The 10,701-nt window shown below is 57.9% G+C and overlaps 1 protein-coding gene across 1 annotated transcript in view; it reads right to left on the reverse strand.

Annotated features, from left to right (window-relative positions):
* Positions 1–2,614: 2,614 nt before the first annotated feature.
* Positions 2,615–10,701, reverse strand: part of KDM2A (lysine demethylase 2A) — a 34,164-nt gene continuing 26,077 nt past the window's right edge. Inside the window, 10 exon segments of the mRNA XM_018081846.3 lie at positions 2,615–3,869; positions 3,976–4,191; positions 4,366–4,524; positions 4,794–4,957; positions 5,944–6,440; positions 6,443–6,658; positions 7,377–7,466; positions 7,546–7,677; positions 8,108–8,374; positions 10,089–10,172. Coding sequence (XP_017937335.3) covers positions 3,688–3,869; positions 3,976–4,191; positions 4,366–4,524; positions 4,794–4,957; positions 5,944–6,440; positions 6,443–6,658; positions 7,377–7,466; positions 7,546–7,677; positions 8,108–8,374; positions 10,089–10,172 — 2,007 coding nt within the window. The 3' untranslated portion in view covers positions 2,615–3,687.

Consider the following 10,701-nt stretch of genomic DNA (forward strand, 5'->3'; position numbering starts at 1 on the left):
GTGTGTGTGAGACACTGTGTGTGTGTGACATTATGGGTGTGTGACATTATGGGTGTGTGACACTGGGTGTGACACTGGGTGTGGGTGTGTGACACTGTGTGTGTGTGTGACATTATGGGTGTGTGTGACACTGTATGTGACACTGGGGACTGTGTGTAACAGTGTGTGACAACAGGTGTGTGTGATACTGGGTGTGACACCAGGAACATGTGTGTTACACCAGGCGTGTCTCTGTGTGACACTGGGTGGGTGACACTGGGTGCATCTGACACCAGGGGTATGTGTGTGTGTGACACCATGTGAGTGTGACACTAGCTCACTGTGTGTGACACTAGGTGGGTGACACTGGGGGCGAGTGGGTGTGACACTGTGGATATGACACCGTGAATGTGTGACACCATGTGACACTGGCTCTGTCTCCCTGTGTGTGACACTGTGACATTGGCTGTGTCTCACTGTGTGTGACACTGTGTGTGCGTGACACTGTGTGTGTGACACCGTGAATGTGTGATACTGTGTATGTGTGACACCATGTGAGTGTGACACTGGCTGTGTCTCACTGTGTGTGACACTGGGTGGGTGACACTGGGGGTGGGTGGGTGTGAGACTGTGTGTGTGACACCATGTGTGTGTGACACTGGCTGGGTGTGTGACAGTGGCTCTGTGTGTGATGCCCTGCATGTGACCAAGCAGGTGTGATGCATGACATCTCATGTGTCACCCCACATCACACGATGTGACACCAGGTGTGACCACACGCCAGTGCATGTGGCACTGTGCAGCACCACATGTGCCATGTGGGTGCACACACGTGACAGCAGGTGTGACCATGTGCATGTGACACCATGTGCAGGCTCCCTGTCCCCAGGGCCAGGAGGGGACACCAGGAGGGGACAAGCAGGGGCTCTAGGTGCTCTGATTTGCTCAGTCCTGATGCATCACTCAGGTGACACACGGGGACTGGGGCACAGGGAGGGTGGCGTTGGCCTCGCCACCTGCAGAGGAGGATCTCACCCACGGAAGAGCAAGCCCTGCACCTCGCCATGCAAATGTCACAGCCCAACCGCCGGGGGGACGTGGGCTGTGACATCCCTGCAGGCTGGGGGATGCCAAATGTCACCCTGGTGGCCCAGGAATCTGCCAAAAGAGAGCAGAGGGCAAGGACTCACGTGGCCCTGCCAGGAGGTGATAGGACACAAGCACAGCTGCCACCACCCACCAGGATGGGGACACAGGGATGGCTGCTACTGCCACCCCAAGAGATGGACAGGGGGGACAGAGGAGGTCCCAGCCTCGTCCCCTCCACTTCCCTCACAGACAAACAATGGGCAGAGCCAACACTCAGGGATTTTAGTTCGTTGTTTTTTTTTTCTTTTACTTTTTTTATTCCAAAAATCCACCCCCAAGAAACAAAATATTTCCCTTGGGAGGCTGGGATCTTCCCTCCCCCCACAACAGCCTTGTGGTAATATGTTATGAGTAAAGATCCTCTCTAAAAATCCCAGAAAAAAAAAAGGGAAAAAAAAAAAAGGAAAGGCAAACTGAAAATGAACCAAAAGTAACTGCCAAGTAGGTGCCCTCCCTCTGCCCCAGCCAAGAACCCCAACCCCAACTGAGAGAGCGCAAGACTTTGTTTGCTTTTACCCTTAATGCTTACATTTAATTTTAAAGCACAAACATCAGAGATGGACTCTAAATCGCCAACAAAAAAATAGATATTTACAATATTTCTCCAGGGAGGGGAAGGGAAGGAGGGAGGGAGGGAGGGAGGGATGGGGGGGGGATCAAAACAAAACAAAAACCACAACCAAACCCTTAAACAAGTAACTTTGCTTGCAGGAGTTGTCTTTAGGGAGCAGGCTGGGTTGGTTTTAAATCACTAAGTGATTTTTTTTATTATATATAATTCTCTTTTTTTCTTCCTTGTGGATTTGCACCACACCGGGGTGGTGAGGAGGGTCGCCCGCAGGCGTCTCTTCAGGGCACAGCGGGAAGGGGGCGCTGTCCCCGTGGAGGAGGGACCCCACACGGGGGGAGCCCCTGGCCCTTCTAGCCACACTCAACCCCAGCTTTTTTAAGTTTTCTTTCTTGTTGCAAAACTCAAAATGAATCCAAAGGAAAAAGAAAAGCTTTTAATTCTTCCGACGTCTTCCCTGGTCTTCCCTGGTCGCCACCGCCAAGAGAGGCTGAGGCCAAAGGGTATTCCTCTCACCCAGGGGTGTTTTCCTGCTCCGAGCCCTCCAGCAGTGAGGCCACACCACCCCTTGTCCAGGCACTCCGGGATTGTCCCCTCGGATCCCCCTGTGGCAGCCGGGGACAGTCCCCACGCCCAGGAAGGCGGTGGGTGGCCACCTCTCCTCCCTTATTGCTTCTGAAGCAGCAGGGGGGTGGGCTGCCCTCGGGGGGACCCCCCTGTGGGGCTGGGGACGGGTGGCACAGAGGAGACACCCTGGATTGTGCTATCTGTACGCTGCCAGGGAGAAAGCGGGGTACTGACGGGGGGGGGAGAGAGTCGGGGAGCGTCCGGGCACAGGCAGGACAGGGAGGGAAATAAAATAGTGACCCAGAAAAAGAAGATTCCAACCTTTTTTCCTTTCTTTTTTTTTTCTTTCTTTTTTTTTGTTGTCTTTTTTTTTTTGTTTTGATTTTTTTTTTGTTGTTTTTTTTGTTGTTTTTTTTTAAAGTGCAAAAAGCTCTCTGCTGCCCTAGAGAGAGGTTCTTTGGACCGACCATTCATTGCAAAGGAAAATCGGCAGCGAAAAGGGGGGTGGGGGAAGGAGAGGACGATGCAGGGGGGTGGCCGTGCCAGTTCGGTCCCGGGCCATGGAACAGCCCTCGCCCCTCCGGCCCCAGAGTGCTTCACGGTGCCGGGAGCTGGGGAGGAAGAGGAGGCAGCTCCTGTCCCCCCCACGTGCTCACTCACCCCTGGCTGATGCTTCCCGAGTCCTCCCTGAGCTCTGATGTACCTGTGGGTTCTCCCCTGCTCCATCCCCTCGGACAGACGGGAAGGCTGATGCTGTCCCAGAGTGGAAGCGAGTTATCCCCCAGCCTCGCCCCCCCGGGCTCTCAAAGCCCCTGCTCCTGGTGACACCCCAGCCACGGGGCTCCTGCCCTCGGCACCCGAAGAGCCGCCCGGATGTGTGGAAGCGGCGGGAGAAGGAGGGGGATGTATCACAGTCCCTGCAGCCAGATGAGGGGAAGAGAAAGGGCGTGAGAGCGCAGGGCAAGCGCCGAGCTGGTGGTGGCACAGAGGGGTATGGGGTGTTTCGGCTCTGCTCCCGCTTCCTTGGAGAGACCCTCAAGCTTTGTGCTACCGCGGAAGTGACAAGTGTTTCAAGGCAAGGAGACGATGGGAAGGAAGGGGAAAAGCTGGGGGAAGAGGGTGCCCCATTTCTCTGCACAGAGACCTCTGTTACAAGCTCCGCCCCGGGAGCAGCCAGCCTCCAGGCTGAGGCTCCCTGCCATGTGCCCGTTCCTCCTCTGGTACTGGCCAGCCTGGCGGGACATCTTCCTCGGCAGAAGTCCCGGGGAAGGAGGAGGAGGAAGGACAGTGGAGCAGCGGCCCTGCCTGCCGAGTCAGGTGGGAGGCAGGACACGGAGGGCAAGGTGGGGAGGTGGAGGAGCGGCTCTCCAAGAGGGGTGGGATGGGCTCTTTTCCTTCTCCTCAGTCTGCCCCGGGGAGGGTCTCTAGCTGATTTTTTGGATCAGCTTCTCATCGGACAGGCAGTAGAGGCTGTTGATGGACAGGTCCGAGATGAAGTGCTCACAGGCTTTGCGGGTGATCTGTTTGCAACCTCGCAGGTCGATTAGGGTGACGTTGGAGATGCGGCGCAGGTACAGCAAGGCCTGGTCCGTCAGCTTATTGCAGCCTGCAGGGAAGGGAGAGCTAGAGTGAGGGGAACAGCTCTGGGAAGACATCCCGTGTCATGCTGGGAGGAGGGAGGTGCTGCAGGATGGCCGGAGCAGCGCACCCACCTGCCATGTTGAGCTCGGTGAGGGAGTTGCGTGTGGAGGAGCCCACGGCGGTGAGGAGGTTGGCCGACTGGTCCGTGAGGTGGTTGCAGTGGCTGAGGTCGAGGCGGGAGAGCAGGGGCATATGGCGGATGATCAAGCGCAGCGTGGCGTCGGTGATGTCCAGGCCGGCGAGCCGGAAGTCGATCATGTTGCGGAGTTTGCTGCGATTGTCCTGACCTGCGAAGGAAGAGGAGGAGCTGAGCACTGACGAACTGCCCTGGCACACTGTGGCACTCCAGCATCACCTCCCCGCTCTGAGATCGGAACGTCATCCCCTTCCATCTCCCCACAACCCCCAGGGACCCTCCTGAGTGACCACCTCTCCAGCCCTGCCCCGGGGCAGCAGCTTACTGGGTTTGTCTGTTGGAGGCGTGAGTAAGTCCCGGATCTGAGGGTCCTTGATTCCTACTGCCCACCGAAGATCGAGGGTCCTGAGAAGGGGGCAGCTGGAGGTACTGAGAGCACAGACCGCAGACCAGGAACAGCCCGCTAAGATGAGGTCTTTCAGGCCTGGCAGGAGGGAGAGAGGTAACAAGTCAGACGGGTTTGGTCAGCTCTGAGGCATCCCAGATCTCAACCCTCTTTTTCCAGGCACATGAGGAAGCAGGTCCCCTCCCTGCTTGGGGTGGGACGTTTGCTGGGGATGAGATCCAGGAACCCCGGGAGTTCCCAAGCTGGCAGGTACCAGGGTGCAGAGTGTGTCTCACCGTGCTCCAGCCCTCAGGAAGCCTTGGAGCAGGCTGGTGGCAGAAAGGGACCCCTCCCCAGCCCATGCTCACCTGGCAGCCTGTTGACGAGCCACGTAAGCTGTTTTTTGGAGATGTTGGTCCAGCTGAGGTCGAGGCTGACCGGCTGCCTTTTGATGATGCCGCTCAGCGCCTGGGGGGTGATGGACTTGCACCTGCTCAAGTCTATCTTTGTCCACAATCTCTTGTCACAGCACCTGGGGACAAGGACAAGGCTGAAAGTTGAGCCCCATGGGATAAGAGACAACCAGTAGGTTGCCTGGCTTCAGGGAGAAGCCCAGCCCTGGCATGGCCTCAGCCACAGAACAAGGCTCTCCTCCTGGTTTCCATAGGTTTCCCCAAACATGGGAGGTTGCTGAGGGTATCTGGCCACCCAGGGACACCCAGAGCAGATTCAGCAGGGTTTTGCTACCACAAAACAAGACTCAGAGTCACAGCTGCTGGTCTGCTTGTCACCTCCAGGTGCTCCTCCTGTCAGGGCAGAGATTCTAAGGATCCTCGCTCCCAGCAGACACAACACTCCTCCTGGTCCCATCCTACAGCTCCAGCACCACTTGCTGCTTTGCTGAGAGCTGTGGCAGAGCCCAGAGGTGGCACAAACTCTTCCTCTCCCACAGGAATCTGTGGAGACCCTGGACCCAATGGCAGCTCAGCTGAGCCCCTGAAGGTGCAGACAAGGGGACACTGTCCTCCAGCCATCACACCACACCCTTCTCACCGGCTGCTGATCAAAGCAGGCTGGTCCTTTCCCATCGCTCCATCCCTGCTGCTCGGCGGTTAGAAACCTCCCAGCTTCCATTCTCATCTGTTCCCAAGCCCTTCACCATGCACAGCTGTCCCAGTGCCAGCATTGTCTTCGGGCCTGCTGCCCCCTGAGGCACTTCCAGCCAGCAAATCCATCCTGCCTCAGCAAACCCATCCCGCCTCAGCCTGCCTTCCACACTTTCCCTGCCTGCCGGCAGCACAGGAGGCCAGGAAGGGCAAGGACCATCAAGGTAGCGGGTGAGGAAAGGACACTGGCACCTCATAAGGACATGGTGGGGGACACAGATGCTCAGATCTCCCAGAGGGGACAGTAAGGAGCAGTGCACACAGGTCCAAGGGCAATGCTGCCTGGCTCCAGGGAGCAAAGGGAAGGCCACCAAGCATGTCCCCCCAGCCCACCCCGGGTCCCCACACTCACCATTTGTACCAGGTCTTGCACACCCGCATGCACTCGCAGAGCTCCCTGCGGGTGAGGTAGCGGAAGACGGACATCCAGACCTCTCTCTGCATGCAGCTCTCCTCATCCTCCTGCGCCCGGCCCCCGCGGCCGTTCAGCCGGGCCGCCCCCCCCTCCTCTGCATTCTCATCCTCATCCTCCTCTTCCTCATCCTCCTCCTCAGCAGCCGCCTCCTCCTCGCCCCCACTCCGCAGGGGCATCCTGGCGGGCGCGTGGCGCACGACCACGCGGGGCGAGTGCTGCAGGTTGGCGGAGGAGGCCGTGATGGCTTGGAGCTTGGGGACGATCGAAGTGCCGTGGACGTCTTTGGTGGGGCGCTGGAGCGTCACGGTGAGGTAGGAGCCGTGCAGCTTGGCCTTCTCCACCTCCGACAGCTCCTTCTTGCCGCTGGGGTTGTTCTCCTTCTCCCGCACCATGGTTCGCTCCGTGGCCTGGAGCCGCAGCAGCTGCCGCCGCTTGGGAAACGCTCGTCCCGGCTGGCGCTGTTGGTGGTCGCTGGGCCGGCACCGGGGGTTGAGCGCGTTCACACGCCCGCGGGACGCCCGGGCTCGTGGATCAGCTGCAGCATCGGGGTGGGAGAGTTGGGCGGTGGGGTCAGGGGCTCCTCACAGCTCCGCAGGGGCCGCAGCACCTTGGCTTGTGCCGTGTCATCGTCGCTCTCCTCCACCTTCCGCTTCTGCGGGGAAGCGGGTTAGCAGGGGTGGGGCTGTGGTGGGCCTGGGGAATGTTTTCCCCCTTTGTTCTTCCCCAGGGAAACAATACAGTGCTGAGCAGGGCTTGCACCAGCAGTGCCCAGCAGAATCATAGAATGGTTTGGGTTGGAAGGGGCCTTAAAGATCATCTTGTTCCAAACCCCTTCCATGGGCAGGGACACCTTCCACCAGACCAGGTTGCTCCAAGCCCTGTCCAACGTGGCCTTGAACACTTCCAGGGATGGGGCAGCCACAGCTTCTCTACGCAACATGTTCTAGTGATTCACCACCCTCTGAGTAAAGAATTTCTTCCTAACAGCTCATTTAAGTAGCACCAGGATCAGAGTCCACCCACACCAGGAACCAATGTTCTCCTTCCCCCTTGACAAAAGGGGTGTCCCCTGAGGTTGGAAGTGGCTTCCACTAAATGCCTAACAGTCCAGTGTGTCTTGCAGTGGAATCTCTAAGGATCCCAGCTCAACATCAGTGGGAACAAGGGGTGCTCATCACAGTACTGGGGGACTCGCCCCTGTGAGATGCCAGGATAGGATTGCAGCAAGATGTGGGCGGGCCCCCAAGTGCTGCACTCCCACAATCCTCACTCTCACTAGTCACTGCCCAACTGGTCCCTCCAGCCCACCCTGGCTGAACACATCCCTGGCAGGACGCAGTGTGATGGAGGACAGACATTCTGCTCCTTACCTGGCCCTTCTCTGTGTCGTCACCCTGGTAGCATTTGGGGCACTCCCAGCAGTTGGGGAGCTCATCATTGAGCAGCCCCTCCCCATCCATCTGCAAAGAAAAGGAGGGGGTCAGCAGTAGCCCTGCCCCAGAACCAAGCCCCCCCATGCCCAGCACCTGCCCTGCTCACCTGCAGACAGCCAGGGTGAACGATCTCGTTGCAGATACAGCACTCCATGAGCTTCTTCTCAAAGTCCTGCGAGTCCTCATTCTGATCCACCTCGCCACAAAGTGCACATGTGACCGAGTGAGGCAGCCTGGGCTACAAAGGAAAGCAGGGGTGAAACCAGGGCAAGGTGGGACAGCCTTCCCCCTTTCCTTCCCTACTACCTGAATCATGGGGAAGGGGCCAGCTATTCCCCAGGAACCAAACTTGGGTAATTGCCCTCCTCTGTCACAGAATCACAGAATTGTTAGGGTTGGAAGGGACTTCTGGGGAGCATTTAGTCCAAACCTCCCACGTAGAGCAGGTGACACAGGAAAGGTCCAGGTGAGTTTTGAATGTCTCCAGAGAGGGAGACTCCATGCCCTCCCTGGGCAGCTGCTCCACTGCTCTGCCATCTTCAAGAGAAAGTTCTTCCCCACGTTGAGGTGAAACCTCTTGTGTTTTAGTTTATGGCCCTGATAGGCCACACAGAGCCATGGCCAGACTGCAGGAGTCTCCCAGGGGAAGACTGAGGATGCAGACTCACCGCTAAGCACTGCCGGAGGACGCAGGACTGCTTCATGCGGCCAGGCCCGCCGAACTTCTTCATGTCCCTGCAGTAGTGGCACATGCCACACTCGCCCTGCATGCAAGCCTTGCATTTTCGGCACCGCACCCGCCTCCGCCTGGCGCCCGACACGATGGGAGAGACCGTGGGCCTGACGGGTGTTGGGCGCGGGGTCGGCTTCATGGTGTGAGGCTTGGTGATGGGGATGGTGGGCAGGCGCACCCGCAGCCGGGCCTGGAGCTTCAGCTGGCAACAGAGAGAGAAGGGAACAGGGTGAGAGGAATGAAGCACTGCATTGTGCTGAGGTCTGAAAGGCTCTGATCGGATCCGGCACTGCAATGGATAACATGCTGGAGAACAGCTCTGCACCCTCACCGCTCCACAGCCAAAGGAGCCTGGATTGGTGCTTCCCCAGCAGCTCTCCCTGAGGACACTCCATCACCCCACACCAAGAGCTCCCCTTCCTCCTGCCCCCCATCAGGACTCAATAATGGGTCTGAAAAGGGGTGATGAGTCCCAAAGACACCACAGTGTTCCAACAACATCCACTCTTTCCTTTTGAGGCAAGGAATGACAAGGTCCACCCGGGCTGTCCTCTCTGTGTGTCACTCAATGATTCTCATGGGTCCCTTCCAACTCAGAATACTCTGTAACTCCTGTCTGTAACCCATGTCACCTGTCAGCTCTACACAGGACAGGGATCAGCTCTGGGCACTCCTTCCCAAGCTCAAGGCACACTGGGAACACCCACACCCCCGTTTACAGTACAGGTGGGACAGCACTGCTCTCCAGCTGACCTTTGCCACCCTGCATCCCATCAGCCCTCAAAGGAAATCTGCTGGCTGCAGCATGCTTCTGGGATCAGCCCTGATGGGGTGTCCACCACAGCTGAGGGGCTTGGGGAAGGGCAGGCTCCCAAAAATCCCAGCACAAGGATGGGGTTGGGGATATGCCAAGCATCTGAGCGCTGCACCCAAAGGACGTACATGTCTCCAGGTCTCTTCTCCCAAGAAAGCTGCCTGAGATGCTTCTGCTGCACAAGGACCAGCAATCCACACTGGATCTCCTTGGGCAGGGCAGGCAAGCAGAGACAGGCACCTCCAAAGGGCAATCCGAGAGGCTTGTTTGTCTCCAGCCTCCCAAACGGGGTGTTGCCCACCCTTCCCAGAGTGATGGGGTCCTGCTCATCCCACAGCCAGCTTGGGAGCCTGTCTCCCGTCAGGAAGGAAGCAGTGACCTCGGGGATCCAACCTGGCAGGCCACAGGAAGGCAGCCTGCAGAGGGGAAGTCTGGCTGCTCTGTGCCTCCATCTGCTCAGCGAGCTCAGCCCGGGCTGTGGCCCAGCTGTGGGCCCTGGGTTATGAGCATAGCTGGAGAGGGAAAGGGCAGGGATGCATGGAAAGGTCCCACTGCTGAGGAACTGGCTGCTATCCGCAGGGAGCTGCCTCCCTTGGGGTTGTAAGAGCCAGTACTACAGCAGAGTGTGCTGGCAAGGACAGGGACGCAAGGGACATGTTCAGCTTGCAGTGAGGGGCTGCATGATGCTGGCCTTCAACCCCACACCTCACATCACTACAACAGTGAGACCTTCCCCAACACACAACACTCCTCAGGCCACCCAGGACTCCCTTATCAAGCCAGAGCTGCTGGGAGAGCGGGATCACCCCTTCCTCCAACAGCCAAGTTCCATGTTCTCTGAGCATGACCAAAGGGCTGGAGAACATGGAGCAGCTGATCCAGTTACCACCCATCAGTCGAGCTGGGATAACCGGCATGGTGGGAGAACTCCATTCTGCCAGCAAACAAGTTTGCCCGTGGTGCTGTGGAGGTGGTTGCACCCTACATCCCACCTTGGCACTGCTCCCAAGGCGGGTATGGAAGCGGTGCCACCACACCCCAGTCCCGGGCAGCGACTCAGCCCCACGTGACACCCACCCAGGTCCCTCCTCACAGCTCTTACCTTATCTCTCTTGGGCCACTGGACGATGGGGACGCCTGTAAGTGCCAGTTTGGGGTCACTGTTTGCGTATTCTTCCAACAGCAGCTAACAGGGAGAGAGGAGTAGGGGAAAACACAGCACAGAGACAAAAAGCACAGGTGTGAGCAGAGGGAAACACGGCTGCTGCCAGTGAGGCAGGCTCCGACCAGATGCCAAGGCCAGCACGCTTCAAAGGCAGCTGGGAAGGAGCCCTCCTCTTCCCATGCCCGCCAGCAAATGATTTATGCATTCCAGGAGTTTGCAGGCTTTGACTTTTGCCCTAAAAATGCAAGGAGACAGGTGGACAGTTGAGCCCATCCCCTCAGTGCTAAGCCCTAAAAAGGTAAGGAGATGCCTCAGGTGGACTAAGCCCTAAAAAGGCAAGGAGATGCCTCAGGTGGACTAGGCCCTAAAAAGGCAAGGAGTTGCCTCAGAGGGGCTAAGCCCTAAAAGGCAAGAAGATACCTCAGGTAGCCAACCGGGCCCATCCCTCCCTCCAGTGCTAAGCCCTAAAAGGCAAACAACTCCTCATGCCAGGGAGGTGCAAAAGCATGCTGAGGGTATATAAACTGACTGGTGACTTTGAGAATTTGGG

This window comes from Manacus vitellinus, unplaced genomic scaffold, assembly GCF_001715985.3.
Source record: "Manacus vitellinus isolate BGI_N305 unplaced genomic scaffold, ASM171598v3 scaffold_57_pilon, whole genome shotgun sequence".
NCBI lineage: Eukaryota > Metazoa > Chordata > Aves > Passeriformes > Pipridae > Manacus > Manacus vitellinus.